The sequence below is a fragment of the Phalacrocorax carbo genome, chromosome 2 (genome assembly GCF_963921805.1).
Source record: "Phalacrocorax carbo chromosome 2, bPhaCar2.1, whole genome shotgun sequence".
Taxonomy (NCBI): domain Eukaryota; kingdom Metazoa; phylum Chordata; class Aves; order Suliformes; family Phalacrocoracidae; genus Phalacrocorax; species Phalacrocorax carbo.
In genome coordinates this window covers 165067993-165092750 of record NC_087514.1, presented here as the reverse complement: position 1 = coordinate 165092750, position 24758 = coordinate 165067993, and the positions used below count along the sequence as shown (strand labels likewise).

At 51.7% G+C, this 24758-nt stretch overlaps 3 protein-coding genes across 5 annotated transcripts in view; all 3 read left to right on the top strand.

Annotated features, from left to right (window-relative positions):
• GJC2 (gap junction protein gamma 2) overlaps positions 1-10759 on the top strand; it is a 39370-nt gene extending 28611 nt beyond the window's left edge. For 2 of the 3 annotated variants that reach the window (XM_064445172.1, XM_064445171.1), the window contains one exon: positions 4427-10759. In XM_064445172.1, coding sequence (XP_064301242.1) covers positions 4447-5694 — 1248 coding nt within the window. In that variant the 5' untranslated portion in view covers positions 4427-4446 and the 3' untranslated portion in view covers positions 5695-10759. Of the gene's footprint in view, positions 1-51; positions 450-4426 lie in introns of those variants that run through there. The other variant, XM_064445170.1, reaches the window with a different exon arrangement.
• A 5479-nt stretch (positions 10760-16238) lies between these two features.
• IBA57 (iron-sulfur cluster assembly factor IBA57) lies at positions 16239-22055 on the top strand. The gene is made up of 3 exons (XM_064445169.1): positions 16239-16622; positions 18349-18695; positions 19913-22055. The coding sequence occupies exons 1-3, from the start codon at positions 16345-16347 to the stop codon at positions 20302-20304; spliced, it is 1017 nt and encodes a 338-aa protein (XP_064301239.1). The 5' UTR covers positions 16239-16344; the 3' UTR covers positions 20305-22055.
• A 1273-nt stretch (positions 22056-23328) lies between these two features.
• The window catches only part of LOC104042268 (meiosis-specific coiled-coil domain-containing protein MEIOC), a 37424-nt gene continuing 35994 nt past the window's right edge, over positions 23329-24758 (top strand). Inside the window, exon 1 of the mRNA XM_064445168.1 lies at positions 23329-23771. The gene's annotated coding sequence lies outside the window, so the exon portion shown is untranslated. The remainder of the gene's footprint in view (positions 23772-24758) is intronic.

Sequence of the window (24758 nt, the reverse complement as noted above, 5' to 3'; positions counted from 1 at the left end):
CAAATCTCTTAGCAGTGCCACTAGCTGATGCTATTAATTTACTTCCAACCGGCTCAAGAGCTCAGCAAAATTCCAGGCAGCGTTCCTAAAACCAGACCCAGCGGCTTGTTTGGATTTAAAACCGATGCCCCTTTCCTCCCCAGTATGTATATATAGCACCTTCCCTCTTTCTCCCAAGGCTTGGCAAGGGAAAGAGGAGCCACGAGCGGCGGCGGGACCGACCGTAGGGGTGTAGGCAGCTCGGGCAGGACCTCCCGGCGGTGGGTGCCCGGCCACCGCAGAGGCGGGGTTTGACACCGCATTAAATACTTCCCTGGAGCTCCGGTTTCCAACTGCTGGGGCATGGCTGGACCGAGGCGGCGGGAGTTTATCTAGGGCAAGGCGGAGGGCTGGCGGCACAGGAATGTCGGTGGAGGAGGGAAAGCTGCCACGAGAAGCACCATGTCTCTGTAAGTAGATTTTTTTTCCCCATTGTTTTCCCAGCAACATAAGCAATGGTGTGGGATCCGTGCAGAAAGGAAGGGCGTCCAGCCAGCACTGATATTTTTTTTCTGTTTAATTTTTTTCCCTTCTTCTGCTCATGTTAGACTCAGGTTTTAAAGTTTTCTCGGTTCCAACAGTTGTGCCTGCGACCGTGCAGAGAGGTCAGCGGGTTTTGGGAAGTAACCACGATGAGGACGTGGGGCCAGCAGCTCATTCCTGTACCTGGTTACATGCGATTCTCACTGGTTTAAGGCACTGGAAATTCTGCTGGCAGGTCGAGAGGCCCAACAACCCCTTTGTAGCTGGTTCAGAATGAAGCTTGTACCCGGCGTGCGTTTCATAGGCTGCATGTCAGCTAGTCTGGAGAAAAGGTGTGAAGGTAGGAGCCTGGGAATGAATGGATGTCACAGCCGGAGGGATGGAGGGTCCTCTCACGCGATCACATTGGCGGGTAATTTAGCTACGTGAACCACCTAAACTAATCCATCTACCTGCTGCAGATCCACACGGGCTTTCATTTCCCCAGGGAGCTGCACTGTGTAACTTTTCCATTGCACGGAGGAATTAGGTCTGAAGCACACAGAAGGTGCAAAAATCCAATTTTTGTGCTTTGAGAGTTGGCATTGTGAGGAGGGCTTTTCCTAGCACCGGCCCATTCATCAGCAAAAGCAATGTGAACAAATCCTTCCTTGGTAGCTTGTTTGCCTTCGAATTGATTCCAAAATATAATGGTGTACTAACCCCCCGCAAGCAAGTAAAGGCATTGAAATCTCGTAGTACAGTCTTTCTAGCCAGTGAGTCATAAAAAACACTGGAATTTTAACTGAACTGATTGTAGGAGGGTTTTTTAACTCATTTCCTTCAGCTCCTGCTCGCAAATACGGTGCCAGGAGAGTGGGTGGACACGCAGGAGCATTAATAACATCAAGGTGTGATCATACACGGAGGCAACGGCGGGGTCCCAGGGGCGCAGAACAGGTCGAGGCTGTTTCCTGCAGATCCAGGTGTGCACAGAGGGCTGAGCCGCAGTGTCCGTGGCAGGACCAACAGCTCAGGCTGCTGGCTGGTAACCGGAGGTGGTCTGCTCAAAGCAACAACCCGCCACTTCGATTATTTTGCAATTTCTTTCCTTCTCCCTGACTCAGGAGGTTTGTGAGTGTTTTGAACCAATGCTGTCGGGTGCTCCTTTCCAGAATGTGTTTCTCAGAGGAGACAGTGGGTGCTTTGCAAAGAACCCTGACTAATATCAGAACAAAACTTGACTATTTACTCCAAAATCCATCACTACCTTGGTCAGACCCTCCCTGCCCCAGCAACTCTGCTGCTGGGAGGTGACTCTGAGCTTTGGGAACTGTGTCCTTGAGTAACACTTGCCTGTGTTTTAGAACAAGTTGGGGCTTGCAGCTGATTGGGGATGCAGATGGGACCCAGGAGGTGGCTGAATGCCCGCATGGGGCCAGCCAAGCTGGGGCCAACGTGTGCTTGATCCAAGCCCCAGCCCTGCCTCAGCCAGACCCGGATGCTCCAGAGACGGATGCACCATGTCCCACAGTGGGCCATCACTGCACCCAGCGGGGTCTTCCCTTCCCAGCCCCCTGTCAGCTGGAGCTTGGCTGAGTGCCCGGACTGAGCCTGCAAATCATTTAACACCCCATTTTGCCCATATCTGAATGTGGACACAAATCACAGGAAGGGTTAAAGTGTACCCACTGAGTCTAAAGAAGCAAAAAGGCTCTCAGAGGGGATGCTTTCCCATCTCACCCCTGAATAAATCCAATTTACCCAATAAATAAAGAATAGGTCTGTGGCGATTGCTTCCCACGTTGCTCTGCAGCGGCTGAGTTACCCTATCTGCAGCAGCGTTTCTGTACTGACCACTGGGTGCAAGGCATCACTTGTGGGGCAGGAGATGGGGATTCTGGTCCCAGCAGCTTTGAGGGCTGTTGTTCTTTACCAGGTAAGTTGAGGGCAGAGAGTAGAGCTTCCTCACCTCTTCTTCTGGTTTGTTACCCCTCTTACAATGAGCTATTCCTCTGCTCCCTGCCTCAGTTTCTCCAGCTAGAGGACAAGAATAACACCATCTGCAGAGTGCTCCCACAGTCCCGGTCTGTCGTGTGAAGACTTGGGGGTTTGGGTTCGCAGAGGATTTGTTTGATCTAGAAATAGCAGGGTTAGAAAATTCCATCTGCCTGCTCTCGAGAGCCCTTGACAGCGGAGGAATTTCACTGCATCTCAAGCCTTGGACCACGCTGCTACCTCCCGGGGCAGGACGAAGGCGAGTGCTGTGCAAACCAGTGCTGTTTGGCTCCCGTCCTAAGAAGCAGCGTGAGCAAAATCATATTCCAGAAAGGCTCAATGTGGAGAACAGAGCAAGGCACGTTTCCCTTCTTGCTCCTGCGTGGGGCTGTGCCCATGGCTGCTGCTGGTGGCTGCTCCCACCCTGCGTCTGGCACGGGTGATGGGCTCAAAGCCCAGGCTGTGCCATGGAAACCCTAGGGCATAATTTTCTGTCTCCATATAAAAGTGGTGCAAAGCCAGGTTAAGACCAGGCTCATGTCTCATGGCATCATTTTCCCTCCTGGATATCTACCTCCACCCAGCCATGCTCAGCCAGCATGGAGGGGTAGGTTTTGTGTCCGTACTCTTCTAACATATGGACAACAGCTCCTTTCTCTTCCTCTGCATGATCGTGAAGGACCGCAGGGGAGCAGCCTGTGCCGGGGCAGCTACTGCCGAGCCGTAACACACCGCTGCCATGTGCTACCCTGCGACAGCTCACTTCTGTCCATGCTTGTCCGTGCTTGGCTCCGACGTCCGCCACCTCTCCTTCTGGGTGCAGCAGTAGGCGTCAGTTCACGGGCGGGACTGGGTTGGCAGACGGCTGATTTGCTGCCTGCCATCAGGTGTCTGCATGCAAACACGTTGGGTAAACTCCGTGATGATTCAGAGGGATGCAGGGGAGCGGAAAGGACGATCCCATCCTCTGCTACTCCGTAGTGAGAGCCCCCCGCTGTCCCCCACCACAGTGTTCTTTGGGCCTGGGTGCTTTCCCTACTGCTCTCATCTCCAGGTATCTGTCAGGGCCGCTGCCAGTCAAGCAGTAAAATTGCTGCCTGCCTTTAATGATGCCCGGGGTCAGGCTGAGGCTCCACTGCAAGTTAAGCTAAACACAAAATGGTTATTACAAGCTCTTCCTCCCCAGCTGTTCAGGTCTTCTAATGAATGCATGGTTTTCTCTGAAAGCTTTTCGAGGTTTATTTTTAAAGCAGTCTGCGTTTGATTAAACTTTTGTTTTGTTTTGTTGTTTTTTTTTCAAAAGGAACTTAAAAGGGCCATCAGCCCGTAAACATAAATATTCCCATTCTTTTGCTGATTCTTTGCATTCTTCTGGGTTTTTTAAGGAAAGACATTTCAGCAGCGCAAGTCTCTGTGGGCAGCATCCCCTACTCCCGCTTTCAGCTCAGGCACTTGAGCTCACGGTGTGCAAGCACGAGATTATCACAAGTTAAGCACCTTTTTGTGCCTAGGTGGCTTCCACAGTGCCTTGCGTTCAATTTGCAGTTACCCAAACACTTCTTACAGCTGAGCAACATCTTGAAACAGGCAACAAAGCGGGTAATGGCGAGTCTAGTAGGTGCCGTGGCTTGCTGTGTTATGAGTCTGTGTGTATCTAGTACCACCAGGTACCCCCGCCTCTGATTACAGTGACGCAACACATCCCCACGCTGGCCAGGGCTCCTTCCCCGATGCTGTGGGGGTCAGCCCCGTGTCATGGTCCCTCCCAGGTCCTGGGGAGATAGGCTACAGCCATGCAAGGTGCCTCTTTGAGACAAAATGGCCTCATCTGTCAGAGATGTGCCGATGTCACAGCCATACATATCACTGACTGCAGCCGCAGATGTTAACTTACAGCTATGGTTTTTTCTTCCCCCTCTTCCTGCAGGTTATAACTGAGTAGCCCTTATGACCAACATGAGCTGGAGCTTTCTAACCCGCCTGCTAGAAGAGATTCACAATCATTCCACCTTCGTGGGGAAGGTCTGGCTCACCGTGCTCATCGTCTTCCGCATTGTCTTGACAGCGGTGGGAGGGGAGTCCATCTACTCCGATGAGCAGAGCAAGTTCACCTGTAACACCAAGCAGCCCGGCTGCGACAACGTGTGTTACGATGCCTTCGCGCCGCTGTCACACGTCAGGTTTTGGGTCTTCCAGATCATCATGATATCCACCCCTTCGGTCATGTACCTGGGCTACGCCATCCACAGGATCGCCCGGTCGGCAGAGGAGGAGAAGAAGTTCAAGGGATTCAAGAAGAAGAAGCAGTTTGCTTTGAACTGGCAGGCAGTGCGCAACATGGAGGACCCGATGGAGGCCGACGAAGAGGAGCCCATGATCTCTGATGATGCAGCAGAACACGAGAAGGCCAAAGCCAAGCCCAAGAGCAAAGAGCAACAAAAGCACGATGGGAGGAGGCGAATCCAGCAAGAAGGACTGATGAAAATCTATGTCTTCCAGCTACTTACCAGAGCTTCGTTTGAAGTTTGCTTTTTGATAGGGCAGTATTTGCTCTATGGTTTTGAGGTAGAAGCCTATTACGTCTGCAACAGAGTCCCTTGCCCTCACACTGTGGACTGCTTTGTGTCCCGGCCAACAGAGAAGACCATCTTTCTCCTGGTGATGTACGTCGTGAGCTGCCTGTGCTTGTTGCTGAACATGTGTGAGATGTTTCACCTGGGGTTTGGGACCATCCGAGATGCCATTCGCAACCGGAAAATCAACAGCTTTAGGCAGCCTCCCTACAACTACGCCTACCCAAAGAACATCTCCTGCCCTCCTGAGTACAACCTGGTAGTGAAATCAGAGAAGCCCACCAAGATCCCCAACAGCTTGATGGCTCATGAGCAGAACTTGGCTAACGTCGCTCAGGAGCAGCAGTGCACCAGCCCGGATGAGAACCTCCCGGCAGACTTGTCCACCCTTCACAAACACTTGAGAGTGGCCCAGGAGCAGTTAGACATAGCGTTTCAGAGCTACAGCAGCACCCAGGCCAACACGCAACCTTCTCGAACCAGCAGTCCCGCCTCGGGTGGCACGGTGGTAGAGCAGAACAGGGCCAACACGGCCCAGGAGAAACAAGGTGCTAAACCCAAGGCCTCCTTGGAGAAAGGGAGCTCAAGCAGTAAAGATGGAAAGACGTCTGTATGGATATAGCTTCGTCTAAAAGGAGAGAGGGTAGCGTAAGTGGGGGTCTTATTTTGGTTTGTTTCTGGTTTTCGGTATTGTCTCGCGCTTGTTTCACAGGGCACAGGCACAATTTTTATATGGAAGTCAGGAGAGAAAAGGAGTTCCCAAGCAATTTACTGCTGTCTTCCCGTGCATTCGCAAAAGACGTTTCTTTCCTGTTTCCAACATGTTCTCCAGTTGGGAACCTCCAGTGAGCAATAGCAACCCCCCCCCCCGCCCCGCATCTTCCACCCCTTCGGTCGCCACCGGGGCCCCCAACAGAGACTGGACAATGCGCTGTGATGGGAAGCGGAGCTGCTGGTGGCTCAGGAGAGAAGTCAGGCTGACAGCGAGCAGCTCTGCTCCTGCGTGGCGAGGCTGGAGTGCTGTAGGTCAGGCAGTGTTTAATTACTAAATATCCTTAATCAAAATTAATTTCTGATCCCTCAATAAGAAAACAACTGACATATTGCATGAACCTTCATGACACGCTTACAGCTGCTGTCCTGCCTGAGTTGTTACGTGCTCTAGCAGGCATCGCTGGAAACGAAGGCATCATTCGATGCTGCGAGCCACGAGCTGGCACCCACATCAGGTTACGGGGCAGAAACGCAGCGACTGTCTTACACAGGGAGACCTAAAAGCGTAGCACAGCGCTGAAGGTTTTTGTCTTTTACTCCTGCGCATCGAAGCGAAAAGCAAACACGCCCAAACGCTACGCAGCAGGAGCGAGCAGTGACATCACGTCGTACCAGTGCCTGTGTAGCCTTGCTACAGCTGTGATGGGAATCGTTGCAGTCACAGAGTTTTTCACAAACTGCTGCTTCACATCATCAGAAAGTGCCTTTATGCAACCAGGAAAACAAAATCGTAAAGGGTTTAGACTTCTTTATTTGCTAAGTATTAGCAGAGGTTGGAAGATCAGCGGCGGCAAATTAGTTTTTTTGTTTAATCAAACCCTTACAAATAGTGGCAGACGGCAGGTCTATGCGTAGCGTGTATGTGATGTGTGTGTGTACGTGTACGTATATATACAGACACATATGAACGTGTGTGTGTGAATATAGACATAGAGATATATATATAAATGTAATATCAACCCTCTGGTAATTTTACAGCCTTCCACCTCCCCTGGGAAAACCCGGCTGGTCCAGGACTATGGCTGATCCCATCCTGGAGCAGTCCTTGGGCTGCTAGCCTCCAGCATCCCCTGGGGAACTGGCAGGGTTCACACACTCGCTTGAGGGGCTTAGCAGAAGATCTGGCTTCAGTGGGGACAGGACCAGGACAGTACCAGGAAGTTTTTCACTAGTTTATGGGGAGCTTTTTGAGCTTGGCTTGGTTTTAGGGTGGTTCTCATGCAGCTACAGGAGTCTGGGGCATGTTAAAACCAAGCTGCTCTGCTCCAAGGCTCCTGCTAGTGCTGAGGATGTGCGTTGTCAGGGTGGTTTCATCCCACATCTCTTGCACAGCTGTGAGGCTGCGGCTTTGTTCCCCTCCAGTAACATAAACAAGAAAAAACCTCATCACTGGGTGCACAGGAAGCACCTCCTGCCAAATGGTAGAGGCTGAAACCAGCCGCTGCCCCACTGTGCCACGTCTCAGAGCAGGTCTCATCCCTGAGGTGTGCCCAAGATGCCTGTGGCTTGGCAGATGCTCTCGCAACCTCCCAGGAGTCCAACGGTTGATTCACCCCTGTGGACAACTCAATTAGGCAGAGCCTTCAAGATCAAACCTAACGCAAAAGAAGTAAATCCTCACCAAACACAGCACTGTCCCTCTGCCAAGCTTTTCCCTCGGGGCCGTGCCAGCCACCAAAAGTCACATGCAGGTCCCCATGCCAGTATTCCTTATCCATTGGATCTACATGACTTCTTGCTGGGCATCTTTTTCGTGCCCCTGAGATTGGTCTCTGGAAGCCCCGAGGATGCCTGTGCCCCAGGCGGCCAGGCCCTTTGGCCAGTATGAAACACCTGGGTATGGCCTGCAGCCTGGTAACTTCAACTGAGCTGTGCCATGCCGGTGCTGGCAGCAAAAAGTAGGTTTAGAAAGAAAGCAAATAAATATCCTATGAGGTATCCAGCTACAAATATTTCAGTATGGCTTTGCATAACACTCTGGGGAACACTTTCAGGCTTGTTCCTGGTCCTGCTGGTTCCTGGTCCATCAGTAAAATGTGTGGAGCTCTGCCCGCTCTCCCTGCTAGAGATCTTCCCCTTGAAAATGGACAGCCACATCCTGGAGGAGGATGAATGCATCCCCACACCAGCAACGGGCAGGAGTAACACACATCTGTCATGTGATGGGATGGCCTTTCTGCTGTGAATTTTGCATGAAAGGTTCAGAAAATTCACACCACAGTGGTGGGGAGACAAACATATCCAACTGCGCTGTTGGTCCTTGTCCCACATGCGGGAATGCGTTCTCCTCCTGGGCTGGGGCTGCGCCAGGCAATGCAGGAGAGGCTGGTTGCTGATGGTGGTGCTATCATGAAGGTAAATGCACACAGGTCCACAGCCCAGTGCTGCTGGGGAGAACAGCAGAGGTGCTGCTGGGTGGAAATTTGCTCCCTAATAATTACAGCTGTCCAGGACACAGGCTTGTCTTCCACATCGATGTGACTTCTTGTTTATGGCCAGCTTTGTGTCCCACGGGAAACAGTGTGTATTTAAAGCCATGACTACAAGGGAAGGATGGAAACTCTGAGGAGGGTGATGGTGGGATGCTGCCTGGGTTTTTCTGATTCTTTTGAGATGAGCAGCAATATCACAGCCCTGATAATCTTGCCCTTCCCATGAAATGCTGGAAGACACTGTGCTGTGAAGGAGTCCGGATTTTGGATTTCTCCTGCCCATACCAGTGACGCCTCCCTCAGTCCCAGACATGGTTTGAGCATTTCCTGATGATTCAGATCAGCCCCTTGGCTCCCGCTGACCTGCAGATTCACCAGCGAGTCATCAAACGCAGGGATGGGCATATACCTCCCGTGCTCTTGCTTCAGGAAACCATCCCAGCAAACACCTCACCGTGGAAAAAGCTGGGGGGGGGGGGGCAGATTTTAAGCCAGAAACTCCAGAACCTGGTCAAAGGGACCTGATTTACTCATTAAACCCATTTTATACAGCAGGGATGTACCCCCAGCCCCAGTGGCGTAGTCGGTCAGTGTCTGATGGGAGGAGATCCCTGGGCTCTATGGCTGCAGGTTGAGAGACACTTACAGCAACAGGGATGGAAAGGATGACAGATTTTCTTGCCAATTTGCCACCAAATGCTTCCTTAACGGCTAACACAACCCCTGGCATCTCTCCTCAGCACACACGGAGAACATCTCATGCCTTTAATGCCTGCAGAACCTTTTGGGTGTATCAAGACTGTTTTCATCCTCGTCAAGTCTGCTTTAAGCTAAACAGCTCCAGTCTTGTAAACATTTCTCCAAGGGCTGCTTTTCCAGCACGGTTTTCCTTTGTGTCTTTGAGCCACCACCAGCCAGTCCCTGTCTTCCCAGTCAGGTCAGCTTCTTGGGCCAGCTTTCCACCCTCCTCCTCGTCATGCACCCATCCACCACCCTGGTCCTCCTTGAAACCCCATTTTCTGCAGGCTCGGGGATTGCTCCTCTCTGCAGACATGTTCTTGTATGACCAGCACCTTCCTGCCCTCTTTATATTCACACCGCAGACCCGGTGTGCCAAGGGGGGTTTGAATGATCAGTTAGTCCTGCATCAGATTTGCAGCCTCCTCCCGGCTGGTGTCACCATCACATTTAATATGCACACACTGTTTTTCATAGTGAGAGTCAATAATTGCAATATTGACGCCAGGGCAGACTCTTGGGCGACCAATACAACCTCCTCATCAGGCAGGGAGGCAGGGTAACCGCTCTCTCAGCCATCCTTCCAGCCAGCCCCGCTCATCTACGAGGCTTGAAACACTTCCTTGCATAAAATGCTTCGCAAATGGAAGCTGATCTTGCTTTCGCCTGTTTTCCAAGTGTTTTGACAGGGACAGAAGCACAAGGGCACATTTCCAGCAGGACTGCTCTGGTGTCGTGGGCTGCTTGGGAGAGATGCAAAGTTGCCTGCAAGGTCCCAGCCAGCCTGGAGGACACTGGTGACTCCTCTGACCCTGGGGAGGAGGGACCCCAGTCCTCCCAGGTCCCATCTGAGCCACACACAGGAGCCAGAATGAGTCAGATGGCCCTAGAAATATAAAGGATTATTATTATGTGTATTGGGTTGCTCACTTCCCCCTCTTCTCCTCCACTCTTTGGCCTCTAAAGCCTTTAGGATATTGTGTCTTTCCACTGAGTCACCACCACAAAGGCGACCGACATACATTAATGCATCTGCAGGAGCAACTCCTTTCGGGGCAGGAGCAAAAGTTCCCTTTTCTATCATGTCAGTTTGGGAAGGAAAAGGCTAGAGAGGCAAAATAAGCATAACCACAAGCAAAAGACCCACCACAACCATTACAAATTAAACCAGCATCTGAAGGAATTTCAATTAGAAAACAGGCAGCGTTGGCCACTGAAGAAACACGAGTCGTATAATTAACGCTTTGTTTTGGGGTTTTTTATGGATTAGTAGTTTTGTTCACACACAAAACGTGTTTAGCTTTGTAGCTGAACTAATTGTAAACATTGACTCACTCGCTAAACTTGGTCGGTTAAAGGGCCCACACTTATATTTCTATTCTTACCATTCAGGGCCGGGAATGTCCCCCGTAAAAGCCAGATTACCTTGTTGCTTGCATTGCATTCCACTGGGAAATACTTGAACTTAACTCAAGGCCATAACCAGTCTGTGCTGTTACGAAGTTTCTGGGATCGTTATTTTTTTGTTGTCGTTCATTTTTTTAATGTACTAACTGTATTTGTACTAGAAATTTTTTGAGTATGAGGTTGAATCTGTAAGTATTTTTCAGTGTAAGTGTTACATCTGGACTGTAGTTAGAATATTAAACACTGGTCAAAAGAGAAAGATGCATCAGTCCAACTCTTCAGCTGGCTATTCCACATCCATTACTAATAAAATGGAATAAAACTTACATTTTGTTATAGTATGTAAAGCGTGTGATGTTTCCGTGAGAAGGGCGCGGGGTGCTGATGACAAGAAATTCTTCTCAGTCTATTTGCCTGTTTTAGCCATGTAAGAGCTCTATTTTCCCAGATATGGCTATAAATCAGTGCAAAATATTTTTGCCTTAAGAAGTAGTTGACCTTCTAGTTGTTTGGGATGTGTTGTCTCTCTGATGAATCACTGCCTACAATTCCTTCAGGCATGGAGCTGAAACGGCTTAGGAAAGCCTGTACTTCCAAAAGCAAGAAAACTTTGCAGAGTCCGGGAGAAACTGATGATTCAAGCTGAGCAAATGATGGGAAAGCACTTGTGAGAAAGCCTGCCTTTCCAAATGACCTCAGCCTTTGCTCCTCCCATTAAATGACAGGCACGTTCACTCACAGCCCCTGTCCAAAGAGTCTTCAGGAAACAACTTCTGGACAGAAACTTGTTTTTTTTCTGTTTCTCTGGCAGTTGTGGTGCCTTTACAACTTCAATGGCATGAGCAGGACCAGCTCCCACCAAGAGACAGAGAAGAACAGGATCGTCTAACAAAGCCACAAAGGGTCAGAAGCCTCGTAGGTCACATCCTTTGCACTGCTATGTAAAACACCCAAAAGCAAGAAAAACCTTGCTAAGTAACTAGGTGTTCTTCAAACCAGCAAGGCCTGAGGAACAGGGTAAACTCGTCCTTGCTGTTGGCTGCTGTGTTGGTACCAGACTTACTCGGATGTAGAAGCACCTATGGCTAGCTGACCTTAGCTTGATGTGGGTGCTAGCCAGAGTCACGCAGAAATGAACCCTGTAGCGAGTCTTCCTCGCCAGCAGCCTTCATCCCTTGCTGCCAGGCTCACTCGAGGTCTCTCTGCCCCAACCCATGGGCAGCCAGGGCCTGGCCCGATGCCTCAGGCACCTGGCATCGGTGAGGAGTAAGTGAAAGAGAAGCAGCCTCGTCTCTTGTCCCCAGGTCACCTCCAAATGGCTGCTGCTGGCGTGTGGTGTCCACGGAAGGAGGGTAGAGCCAGAGCATGACGGGGCCACCGAGTCTAATGCTCAGTAGAGGGAGGAATGGCAAAAGCAGACTCCATCTGCCTGTATTTTGGCAATACACAGAGCAATTGCAAAACCCCTCGTTTCTTTAGAAAGCCAGGCTAAAAATAGTGAATCTCCAGCGACAGTATTCCTGTCAACAGCATCTCGCTAGCTCCTAATCACTCCGCCTAGGGAAGTGCTAGTAACAGCTTTACCTTTGTTTTCAGCCCCGCTAGCACAGAACAGCCCCTTTGGCGCACAGACTCCCTCTTCGCAAACTCAGCTGCCGCTTTGCTCTATTTCTGCATCCAGCCTGTTGGCCTTGCAATTCCCCCCCCCCCCCATCCTCACTGGCCTTTGCACTGCCCAGGCCAGCCACAATCTGTGTTTTCCTCTCCAAGATTGTGGGATATTGTCCCTGTGCCAGAAGTGCTGCTATGGTTTACCGCAGCCCCGTGTCCCGGCTGCTGGCTGCCTGCGACTGACCTCCTGGAGAGCAGCTTGGGGAGTATTTAATGCGCAGAGTTAGGGTTGAATAATTGCAGCTCACATGGGTTTGTGGATGAGAGTTCGTGCTTAGCACCCCGAGAAAAAGCTGGAGAAAATGAGTTTATTATACCAGCATCAACCCGCAGGGCTGGCTGCAGAGAGACAGCAGTTATCCCCGCTTTATGCTAGTGCAGCTGAGTTATGGATGAATAAACACCTAGGATGAACCCTCGTGGGTGGGCGCCACGGGCTGTCCTGCTGCCGCAGCAGCCAGCAAGCCCCAGACACAGCAGGGTTTCAGGCAGTGGCAGCGCAGAGAGCGGAAAGCTGATGGAGCAAGAGGCTGCCGGCAGCTTGTGCAACTGCCCAGGGACCGGTGAGGATCAGAGAGAGAATCTCTGTCCTTTTTCAACATTTTCTTAGCTGTGAGAAGGGTTTCTGAGTTGCCCCGACACACCTGCCTAGATGAGAGATGTTCCACCCGGGGGAGGGATCTCAGGGGATGTCCCCTTTGGGATAGGGCTTGGCCGGGGACGTTGCGTCTTGTCGCCCGCTCTCCTTCCACAGATGCTGCTAGAAGTGGTGGGGGACGATTCATCGGGCTGATGTGGGTGCAAATAAGAGGGACCTGTGGCTTTCATGGTCTCACCGTGAGGAGGAGCCTTCGGTACGCAGACGAGACTGATCTCCACTACCATTAGATGCCTGAATGGAGCTGGTACCCCCGGGACCTCTTGGAGTCCGTGGGAAGGACAGACACTTCTTAGGTGCAGTTAATGCGATTCTGTTACACACAGGCTTCAGGGAGAAACGAAGCATGCTGAAAGTGTTATTTTCATCTCCATCACCTACAAAGAAGCCCGGCCCACTCAGGTGTGGATGTCTGTATTTGGGTAGATGAATTCCATAAAGGAGAGGGCTGTTTTCCCAGTATGATGTTAGATATTTTACACCAGAGACTCTGGCAGAAGTCGACTGAGCATTGCAGAGGATTTGCTTTTCAAAATTGCCCCTGCCTCTGCCAACCCCACTCAGCACCAGGGCATTTTCATGCTCCTAGACTGCCTTCAAAGCACAGAAACAAAGAAGAGAACTGAGGACGCAGACTCCTTTCATCATGCTTTCCTTTTTATTCAGTTGCTGAGCTGAGACTGTAGCTTCAGAGGGCAGGAAGAAGAGAATCCATGACCGTATCTGGGAGCTTTAAACACAGCAGACAAGTCCACATAATGCCACGCTTGCTGCTTGAAGCACAGCAGGTCAGACACAACCTCTGCTCCAAACGCGGTTACCAGCAAGGGAGATGACATACTCAGTCCCACACTATCAGTCCTACGGGATGGTATCAGCCAAGGGCAACACTGCTGTCAGGAGCAAAGGCAGGAGGCTTTGATCCCGCTGGAGATGGGTCCTGCTGTGCTAGTGGGGTTCAAAGTCACTGTAACTTCGCCCAAACAGCAGACAAAGAGATAGATCTGGAGGACGGGGAAGAATCACCCAATGGCTGCCAAATTAGGCTCACGGAAAGCTCTGGGAATCATGTTGTCCCTCCGGCTGGGTTTCAGGCCCCTACTTTTAGTTAAGACAGACACACACTCAGCAAGGGTTGGCACAAACCTTCCCCCAACTCTCAGCGTTACAGGTCTTGACCATACTACAGCTTTGCTCAAACCATTCCCTGAGCTAATTTAATGCGCTGAACTGTCAGAGCTGTATTTTCTGACCAATGAAAGATGTAAATACTACTTTGCTGGCAGCTAAAAGAAAAGAACTCTGTGCTAAAAGAAAACCCAGAGAAAAGTGAATAAAATCTCTAAGAAATGGAAAATCAAATAAAGGCTCAGCCTGGTTCTTTTCCATTTTCACTTTTTGTTCCATTCCATTGTCAAATACGCTCCGTGAGGTTTGATACAACACGTGTGGAGGTTAGGAGGCAAGCGCGGGCATGCACTGAGAGCCGGCACAGGGCTGCTCATGGGGTGGCCGCCATCTGCCTCTGCCTCTTGGTGGGTGCAGCAGGGATGTGGCACCGGGCAAAGAAGAGCCCAAGCTGGATCCAGCTGCGGGCCCATGGTGCCTGCTGGACCCTGAAGTCTCAGCCCAGCTGTGCCCCTTCTCCCGGACCTCTAAAAAGCAAAGCACAGGTCCTGCTCTTGCCTCATTCCCACTTCCAGGAAAAAAACCTGATGTGCATCAGCTCTCTGGCTCTTCAGCCCTGATTTAGAGGAAAAGAGGTTTCCTCAGCCCCATTTTTCACATGCAGCACGTGCCAGCAGCCGGGTAGAGCGCATTCGCATGCCAAGGTCACCTCGAATCACATCCACCACCTGTTTTGATTTCTCCACCTGCTCTGCTTGTGCAGCTGCCTGCCAAGCATCGCCTCAAGCAGGGCCAGGGCTGAATTCAGGGGCGAACACGTCGCATCACCCGCCGCCAGCGGCAGCGGATCAGTCCTGCACACGGGGATATGTGATAAGGTTATCGCTGCCGGGGCGCGCGGGGAACACCCGGCCCTGCCCGAGGAGCAGCTGGCTGAACTTGCAGCTCCTGAAAAACAAGTCCCTTGGCTCACGGTTTGAGGTTTGGTGGGTTTGCGACGGGGCTCGGCGCTGCCTGGCCCGATGAACACTGATGGCTGCTTTTTGCAGGGTTCATTTAGGGCCAGGCGAGCCCCCTCCCCGCAGAGCCGCACACGTGCTGGTGTTGGCAGCAGCAAGGGCCAGAATGGCCTTAAACCGACTTGCGACAACTGGAGAAAAGTAATCACAAGTGACAGGCATGACTCACAGCTGTTTCTTGAACTGTGGGATGAATTCCAGCGTAACGAGCTGTAGCGAAACCCGGGGCTACCCCCGGCCCTTCGGAGTCCACTCCCCATAGCGCCAACGAACGTTAAAGAGGCAAGGGAACAGCACCTTCAGCTCCATGCTTTCAACATGGGGATTTTATTTCTGTGCAATGTCACTTAGCAGAAATTCCCACTGTCAAACGCTATAGTTTATTCCAGAACCAGAGCTACTGACTATTTTTCCAGGAGTGTTAAAATATCATGGGGGCAGCTGATGGGTCCTACAAAAGTAATGGGTCCTACAAAAACAGAATAGGGCATCAAAATACAGTGAAAAATAGGAACCTTTGGAGCAGCAGCACTTTCCACCATGCCAGCCAAAACGTCTCTGGAGGAGAATGGGTACGTACCCCCTGCCTGACCATGCTCACAGACTCACAGAGTGGCGGGGGTTGGAAGGGACCCCTGGAGCTCACCCCGTCCCACCCCCTGCTGGAGCAGGCACCCCCAGAGCAGGGGCACAGGGCCGCGTCCAGGCGGGGGGTGAATGTCTCCAGGGAAGGGACCCCACAGCCTCTCTGGGCAGCCTGTGCCCCTGCTCCGGCACCCGCACAGGGAAGGGGTTTGTCCTCATGTTCAGGGGGAGCTTCCCGTGTCCCAGCTTGTGCCCGTGGCCCCTTGGCCTGGCGTTGGGCACCGCTGAAAAGAGCCCGGCCCCATCCCCCTGACACCCACCCTTCAGGTATTTATAGGCACTGATGAGATCCCCCCCCTCAGCCTTCTCTTCTCCAGGCTGAACAAGCCCAGGTGTCTCGGCCTTTCCAGGGGATTAAAGGCTCAGCAGGGGAAGGAGTGACAAAGGGGGCAGCAACGCTGGGAGCAGCCAGGAGAGCAGCGGAGAGGTAAGTCTGGGCAGCCCCCGAGGTCCCGCACAACAAAACCGCGGTCGGTGGGTTTATTTTGCGGTTGTTCCCCTCACTTCCTCCGCGGCGGCGGGTCCCGCGTCCCCCCGCAGGCCTGGGAAGGGAATGGGGGAGCGGCGGGGCGCTGCCGACCCTCCGTGCAGCGGGAGGGCGGAGCTGGGGGTGCCCAGGACCAGCTCCGCCGGTGACCGATCGCTGCCCGACCGCTCCCGCTCGGGACGGGGGCGGGGCCGGCGCCGCCCCCTCCCCGGCGGCAGGTGGCGCCCTCTGCGGCGGACACACACAAGATGGCGGCGGCGGCGTCAGCGAGCGGCGGCCGTCCCCTCTGACAGCGCTCGGCCTGCCCGCCGCCATGTTGGTGAGGGCGGGAGCGGCGGTAACGACGACCCTGCCCGGGCTGCGGCGGTTGTGGCGGGGCGGGGGGAGCGGGGTCGCCGCCTGCTTCCCGCTGGGGCGGGCGCTGCTGGGGCTACGGGGCGCCGAGGCCGCCATCTTCCTCCAGGGACTCCTCACTAATGACGTCAATCGGCTGGTAGCGGGTGACGCCGCCGGGGCGGCCCTGCCGCGCGCGCTCTATGCGCATGCACTCAACGTCCAGGGCCGCTGCCTGTATGACGTTATCCTGTACAGGTGAGACCAAGCGCGGGGGGGGGGGGGGCGGGGGAGGCTGGGCGATACCACTGCCAGACTCGGGGGGGGGGACAGCGTCATGTTGCTATAGAAACGCGGGCGCGCGGGCCGCCTGTCAGCGGCCATGTCCCACACCCGTCTGCAAGGGGTTTCTGGCTTATCTTTGTAAATTAACGTGCCAAAAAATCCCTCACTCACTTTATTTTTCATCAGTGGCTGCAGTCGCTCTGCAGAAAAGCCCCAGCAGAAATGATCTTAATGGTACATTGAGGGTACAAAGCTACTGGAGAGTGTCCCGAGGAGGCCACGGGGCTGGGGAAGGGTTTAGAGGGGAAACCGTACGAGGGGCGGCTGGAGTCCCTGGGTTTGTTCAGCTGGAGCAGAGGGGGCCGAGGGCAGCCTCATGGCGCTCTGCAGCTCCCTCCCGAGGGCAGGAGGAGGGGCAGGGCTGGTCTCTGCTCTCTGGTGCCCAACGCCAGGCCCGAGGGAACGGCAGGGAGATGGGCCAGGGGAGGGTGAGGCTGGGCATTAGGGAAAGGTCCTTCCCCCCGAGGGTGGTGGGGCCCTGGCACAGGCTCCCCAGGGAGGCATCACGGCACCAGCCTGGCGATGTTCCAGAAGCACTTGGACAAGGCCCTCAGAGACACGGTGTGAATTTGGGGTGTCCTGTGCAGGGACAGGAGCTGGGCTCGGTGATCATAGAATCATAGAATGGTTTGGGTTGGAAGGGACCTTTCGAGGCCATCCCGTCCAGCCCCCTGCCGTGAGCAGGGACATCTGCAACCAGATCAGGTTGCTCAGAGCCCCGGCCAGCCTGGCCTTGGGTGTTTCCAGGGATGGGGCATCGACCACCTCTCTGGGCAACCTGGGCCAGGGTTTCACCACCCTGTTGTAAACAATTTTTTCCTTATATCCAGTCTGAATCTGCCCTTCTTCAGTTTAAAACCATCACCCCATGTCCTGTCACAGCAGGCCTTGCTAAAGGGGTCGCCCCCACCCTTCCTACAGCCCCCCTTTAAGCACTGGGAGGCCGCAATAAGGTCTCCCCGCAGCTTCTCCTCCCCAGGCTGAACAACCCCAGCTCTCCCAGCCCGGCCTCGCAGCAGAGGGGCTCCAGCCCCTGGAGCGTTTCTGTGGCCCTTGCGGGTCCCTTCTGACTCAGGACATTCCATGATTTTATAGTTCTAATATTTTTAAAGCAGCCCTCGGGGCAGGCCCCAGGCACGGGTATATTGGGCCGTATCCGAAACAAGCGGTTTGCGCTGTCTCACGGGCGCCGTAGGCACTGACACACGGCATGCCGTGCGAGATGTCCTAATCACACCGTGCTGCCACCTGATGCAGCTGCAGGTGAAAAATTGGGCTGGTGTGCTGTCGGGGCAGTCGTTAGTGGTGTGGTAACTAATGCAGGGCACGGCCAAAGGAATCTCTTCCTGGTGAACATCACCTTGCTTTAGGTAAGCGTGACTGGTACAGGAAACTAAGGGCAGAGCTGTTTCTGTCTGTGGGAGAGGTGAGGGCAATGTTTGCTAGAAAAGAGTGGACGGATGGCTGAAAAATTTCAAGCAGTTCACTACTGGGAGCTGTGTGTCGCTCTCATGTGCACCAGCAGCCTTCGGTGAAATTCCCCAGAACTCTGGATTCGCACCAGGATCAAGATAAAGCGTGTTGGCTTCCGCTGCTGTGGGGGTTTGTTTTTCTGACCTTGTAGGTGTTACTTTTTTAGGATTCACGAGAGTCCAGAAGAAGAGCCGCACATCCTGCTGGAGTGTGACAGCGGCGTGCTGGACGCTATACAAAAACATCTGAAACTGTACAAGATCCGGAGGAAAGTAAACATCACCCCTTGCCTTGACCTCTCTTTGTGGGCCGTCGTCCCTGGGGAGCGCGCCGGAGGCGTCGCCAGTTCCCTCGCTAAACGTGCAGACCAGGCTCTGATTTTAACTCCTGACCCCAGAACAGAAGTTATGGGCTGGAGACTGATTGCAGAGAAAGGAGCGAATCTATCACAGATTATCCCTGGGAGTCATATTGGAAATATTCAGGATTATCACAAGCACAGGTATAAGCAAGGTAAAGCCAAGTCCTGTTTTGCCCTCTGCATCATTGGATTTTGGGAATTTATTTATTTAAGTATTATCACAGTTTCACCTTATTATCAGAGTCCATACGCTGATATAAGACAGGAATAGTTTCTAAAAGCCACATTGGTATGTCTCAATGTGTTTAACTTGTTAATAAATAGAGGTATTATTTGCTACTTTGAGGATAAAAGCGATCTGGTAGTTATAATTCTGTCTGGTGGCAGAATCAATATTTGAGTACGGTTTCTTATGACTAAGATTATGGGGCGGTGGGTCAGGAATGCTAACAGCTAATGAAAACCAGGGTTATTCATTTTCTTAGAGGGAAACTTGTGTGGTTTGAGTAATTTTGATTATTTTGGGATTACGCACAGTCTGGGTGTTTTCCTTGTTGCTAAGGAAGGAAGAGGAAACACCCTGACTTACTCTCCTAAAAATGTATGACTGGATTCGCAGAGTTAACTCAGAGGCCAAGGGGCAGATATTTAATTTGAGAGGGAACTCGGTCCCGGGAGCTCCGATTGCTTTTACTGTGTTCACACAGACAGTGGATTAAATTAATTGGCAGCCTGAAAGGTGACGGTATTCTGCTTACAAACAGTGACCGTCAGGTTCAGAAAAGCAAGTTGTCAGTGAGTCAAAGTGGGCTGGACTGTGGCCACCTCCTCCAAACACCAGCGCTCGTCTCATGCCGCTGCAGAAAGCTGGGTGCAACACTCTGCTTCAAAAAAATACTACTTCTGTGTCGTTGGTCCCAAAAAGAACAATTTCTTATACAGACGTTCGGCTTTAACAAAGACAGTTGGCCAACTTATGTGCTTTAGCTTTGAAGAAAATAACTCTTATTGACATTACAGTCTACTTGTGGGGTGTGGGTGAGGATTTTGGCGTTATGTGTACGTTGATGCCTTTGCATGGGAGTCTGCATCATTGTGGGTGCTTTGAATTTCCACCGGTACGGTTGTGAAGTGCTGTAAGCTTCATGAAATCAGGTTCAGTGCAGTTGTCTCTTTACCTCTAACAGTAAACATCACTTACGGCTCATGGTTTTGCCCAGGCCCAAACCGGAGTACTGGGAAGTTCATGATTTCACACTGCTTCTTACGGGTTCTCTTGTTTTTACGACTCTCAGAGGAGGCATATTCCAGAAATCTTAAATACTGAAGATCTTAGCGCATTTACCCATTGGTTTTACTTTTTTCCTAGGAATTCCCGAAGGTGTGAAAGATCTCCCTCCCGGAGTAGCCCTCCCACTGGAATCAAACCTGGCTTACATGAATGGCATCAGCTTTACCAAAGGCTGTTACATCGGGCAGGAGTTGACAGCCAGGACCCACCACATGGGTGTCATTCGCAAACGTCTGCTGCCAGTCCACTTTTCGGCTCCTCTTCCTGAGGATGGCATTCCCGAGGGGGCCGAAATCTTCACTGAATCGGGAAAGTCGGCCGGCAAGTTCCGGGCTGGAGGAGGTGAACTTGGTATAGCTTTGCTGAGGTTGGCTTATATAAATGAACCACTCTGCCTAAATATAGCAGGTGATAAAGTGAAGCTCACTGCAAGTATACCCGAGTGGTGGCCAAAAACCGCTAGTAAATAAATGAGGAACCACCACTCGCACATTTGCCTTATTGAGAATATATTTTGTGTGATAAATCTGGGTACGCGACTCTGCCTTCAGCTGTTTGTGGTGTTTGATGGGGGCGGGCGTTACAGGATTCCTCAACTTGGGACTAAACGGCAGGAACCCAAACCAGCGGCAGGTCGCTGAGGACAGGAGGATAATCTGTTAAAGCGTTGTGGAGAGACCCGTGCAGGGTGCGCACGGAAACACACCTTTTCCTGAGGTTTTCTCTTATTTATTTAGGGGATGAACGTGTCAGTGGGCTGGACTGCTGCTGACTTTTCACTCCACCGCTCTGCGTCGGGTACAGTGCGTGTTCAGACTGAAGTGAGTGATGGGAGCGGGGGTTTCCCCGTTGTATGCACTGAATTTCTGTTCAGAATAACCATTCTGTGGTATTATAATTTATTTTTTTTTTTAATGGAGAGCACGCTGCTCTTACCTTGTGTAAGATACATACTCAGGCTAAAATGTTCACTGCAAATTACTCCTTGCATTGAGCTTCTTAAGCTTCCTGATGGGGTGGGGTTTTTTTCTCACCACTCTAGCTGCTAATTGTGTTCAGGAAGAGGAATACCTTGTACTCCACGTTTCAGACCTTAAGTCATCCCTGGTGGGTCGGCTCTCAGACATCCCAGTCCCATCCCCTGCTTCAGTGCCAGCAGAGGGAGCACAGGCAGCGGCAGCCAGCTCCTCTGCCACTCCTCACCTCGGTCATGCACGCTCCCTTCGCTCCAACGACTGTTTCAGAGAGGAAAGTGATATTTTAGAGAAGTGCACTGGTGCGTGCCCTGGGATGACTATTGTATAAGTGTACTCGTGCTTGGCAGAATAATCTATGACTAGAAGCACGTGCCCTCCAGTCGCCAACAACAGTTGAGGGGTGGATTTTTTTTGGCATCAACATCTTTGCTCTGTCATCTTGTAGAAAAATCCTCCGCACTTTCCTGAAGCCTTCGGCAGGGGTTCCCTCCCTCCAAAAAGCTGGGGAAGGGACAGCGTGGCCCCATCTCAGGCCTTTGCTCCTTCCCTCAGCGTTAAGCCGCGTTCCCTGGAGAAGGGGTTAATGCCACACGTGCTCTTGGCTTAGCCTGGTGTTCCTGATGCAGGATTTTCACCACTGTCGTTCCTCTGGCCGCATCACCACCACGCTTGTTCTGAGAGCTCTCTGTACCCCTTGTACAAAAACCTGTCTGGGCTGAGTCCCTGCTGCTGTCTCTGGCTGAGGTTTTCTTCATCCACCGTCCCCTGTGGGTTTTCAGAGTAGCCCACTACTTCAGGGTTTCTTTGCTGCATTTTCCTGCCTCCTGTTCCTTTTCTGACTTTGCACTTTTTCTTGCTTCTACAGTCAATGTATTCCTCTTTGCCCCCCTAAAGCCAACCAGCTCCGTGCCTCCTAACCCTGTCAACCTGCAGTAATTTATAGGAGCCCTATGGATTTTTGTACTACAATAAATCCATTGCACGCCTGCTCTTGGAATGGCGCGTCTGCGGAAGGGTGTGATGAGAGAGGTGAGCAGGTGAGATCCCACACAGACTGAAAAAAAAAACTCTTGCATTTGAATTTGTAACAAAAACCGTCCAAAGCACATTCTGCCACTGTTTCAGTGTCACTGTTACTGTGAAGGGAATTTATCTGTGAAAAATACTGCTACTGGTTAAAACTTTTTATGCTTGCTGTAAAATGAGTTTGTGGAATAAGTCATTAAAAGTTTATTGTATCAGCAGTTTAAATGTGACTTGTCTGAAAGAAAAGAGATGCTACCTTTTATTTACCTTGTGTGAAGGTACACAACAATACTTTTTCAGGTTGCTTGCTGGCAGGAAGTGTCTTACGCTGTTGGTCACGCATTTGTTAGGTTTGAGATTGTTAACAAAGTCTTTTTGCTGGAAAAATAAACGCAATTGGACTGCTTCACCCTTTCTGAATACTCCGAATGCAACAAAGGCGAGACTGTGCTCCCCATGTTGACGCCGCTTTGCCAGAAGCAGCTTTTCCTCTCTTCCACCCATTGTGCAAAGCCTCCTTAGAATAGTTATATTGTACTGGTATGCACAGAGCCTGAATAAACACTGCATTTCTTCTGTTAGGGGAAGCCCTACATTTCTTTTTCTGGCGGACACGCGTTTCTTTTGTCTTCTTAATGCATTTGAAAGGCTTTTCTGTTGCCAACAGCTGCAGCTTACAAACATGGGCGCTAAGATACAAAATATGCACGCAGGTTGATTTTTCAGAGGTACTAGATTACTCCTGGACGAAGGATGTGGCAGAAATATCCTAATATTTTTATTCACTCTCATTGTTAATGGCTTTAGCTGGTGAGCTTGGGCTAGAAGCACAGGCTATCAGCTGTGTAGGTGCAGGGTTGATTTTGCTGGGGTGTTTGCCTCACTGATGACCCACTACAGAGAAAATCTTCAGCCCAAGTGGGACGGAGTGAAGCGCAGCCAGGAACTCCACTGCTGAGCAAAGCCAGCCAAAAAGGGGTGAACAACCACCTACCTGTTCCTCACGTCAGCCGATGGGCTGAAATGTCCTCAGCGGCACTTTTAATAACCAATTTCTGCACGAAGGAGGAAATGTTGAGAAATAAAAACACTGGCGCCAGGCCCACAAAGCCCCTCTGCCACCCCGGCTGGGAAATGAGACGCTTTCATGGTTCAATTCTGTCAGGTTTTCGTTCTTTCCACAGCACGGGATGAACGTGGTGGCTGAGGGGAGCTGTCAGGTAACCCGCTCAGGTGCCTGCCTCACACTAAATACAGCTGGAAAATGGGGACCCCGCTCTCCGAGGAGGACGACCCCTTCCCGATCCCCGTTTTATGAGTGTTCCCCCCGGCTGCCTCAGTTCCCCCTCACCCTCCCGTCTTAGTGGGTCCCCCCTCCCGCTCCGCCATGGTTTCTCCCACCGGCTGCCGCTGACCGCGCGCTTCCCGCCGTTCCCGTTCCCGCCTCGGCTGGCGCGCGTGGCGCGGCCGTTGGGGCGGGTGTAACGGCCGGAGGGTGGGAGGGGGGATAAGATGGTGGCGGGTAGCGCCTAGCCCTCAGTCCTTCAGCCTAAGGGGGCTTCCCGGGCGGATGTGAGGCGTCAGGACTGCCGCCCCCGCTGCCGCCGGGGCTGAGGGGGTGAGCGATGGCGGGGGGAGGTCGTGAGGCGCTTCGCTCCGTGCGGGGAGGAACCGGCCTCTGCCCTGTGAGGAGCGGCGGCGGAGCTCCCTCGGAGGGGAACCCCCGTGGCTGCTGGCGGAGCAGAACCATGTAAATAAAGGACGTATCTGCGAAAATGCAAGGCTGTCTTCCACTTGCCTGTACATGCGCCCTGTGGGCGCTCGGAAGTTGACTCGTGAGCGCTGTTGAAACACCAAAAATCAGTGGTGCTTCTGAACGGAGAGAGAGCAGAAGAGAGCTGTGAAGTCAGCAAGTGTTATGAAATCCCAGTAGGGTAAGAGAGGAGTCACTTTCTGAGGCTGTGGAGGGGAATACACTGAAGTGTTTAGTTTCAGGAAAAGGAAGGGGTTTTTTTGGATATTTTTTTTTTCGTGGAAGCAGTGTTTGATTTCATTGTTAGGGTTTTTACATTTCCTGTCATAGTAAAAAGGCAAAAAAGTTGTCTTGGCATTGTGAGGGGTCCAGAAGAATGATTGCTAATACTTTACTGTGCAAATGTATTCTTCTGAGTTACTAAAATCACTGCAATCTGCTATTTAAAATGTATCTTTACTCAAATGCACTCACACTGCTGTGGCCAGGTTGGCACTAGGAGGTTGTGTATGAGCGTCTCCTTCACACTGAGTTACTTGAAGTTAGCAAGTTCAAAGAGTCCTTACAGATATTTCTAGCTTTATTAATATTTTGAGTATTTTTGCCTCTTGTTAATGCATTACTGAAACCTTTGAAATCTTCACGAGGTACCTGAATACTGCACAGGTGAGAGTTGTAAGCACAGCGTATTCTTTGCAGCCTGCTTTTCCATCCGGCTCTTTTTTTTTTTCCCCAGTGTTTTCAGGGCCAGGGAATTTGGCAGCTTCCGTCACCTTGTTTCCAGCTGTTGCTGCTGAGGCCATGCTCTGTTTATGTGCACTGGGGACATTTTGCATGTATTTTGAAAGGATGTTATAGCTACTACTGCTAGCTACTTTATAAGAATGTTTTTGGGACCAGTTGCTGCTGGATGGTAGCGATGGGATATGCTGTGTTTTGTATTCAATCCATTCTCTGAATGATTTGCCCGGTGGTATTGCTTTTACGTAGCCTCAGCCCTTCAGAAGAGGCTGTCTTGTTTTTCGTGTAACACGCTTTTCTCAAGTTAGTGGAAATAATTTATGCCTAAACTGTTTTTTGTAGATTCGTGTCTGGATTTCTTCTCTTTCCCCTCTGTCTTGCCCAGGCCAAATCAGTGTCAAAATCTGCTGTCAGACTTCGTTCGAAG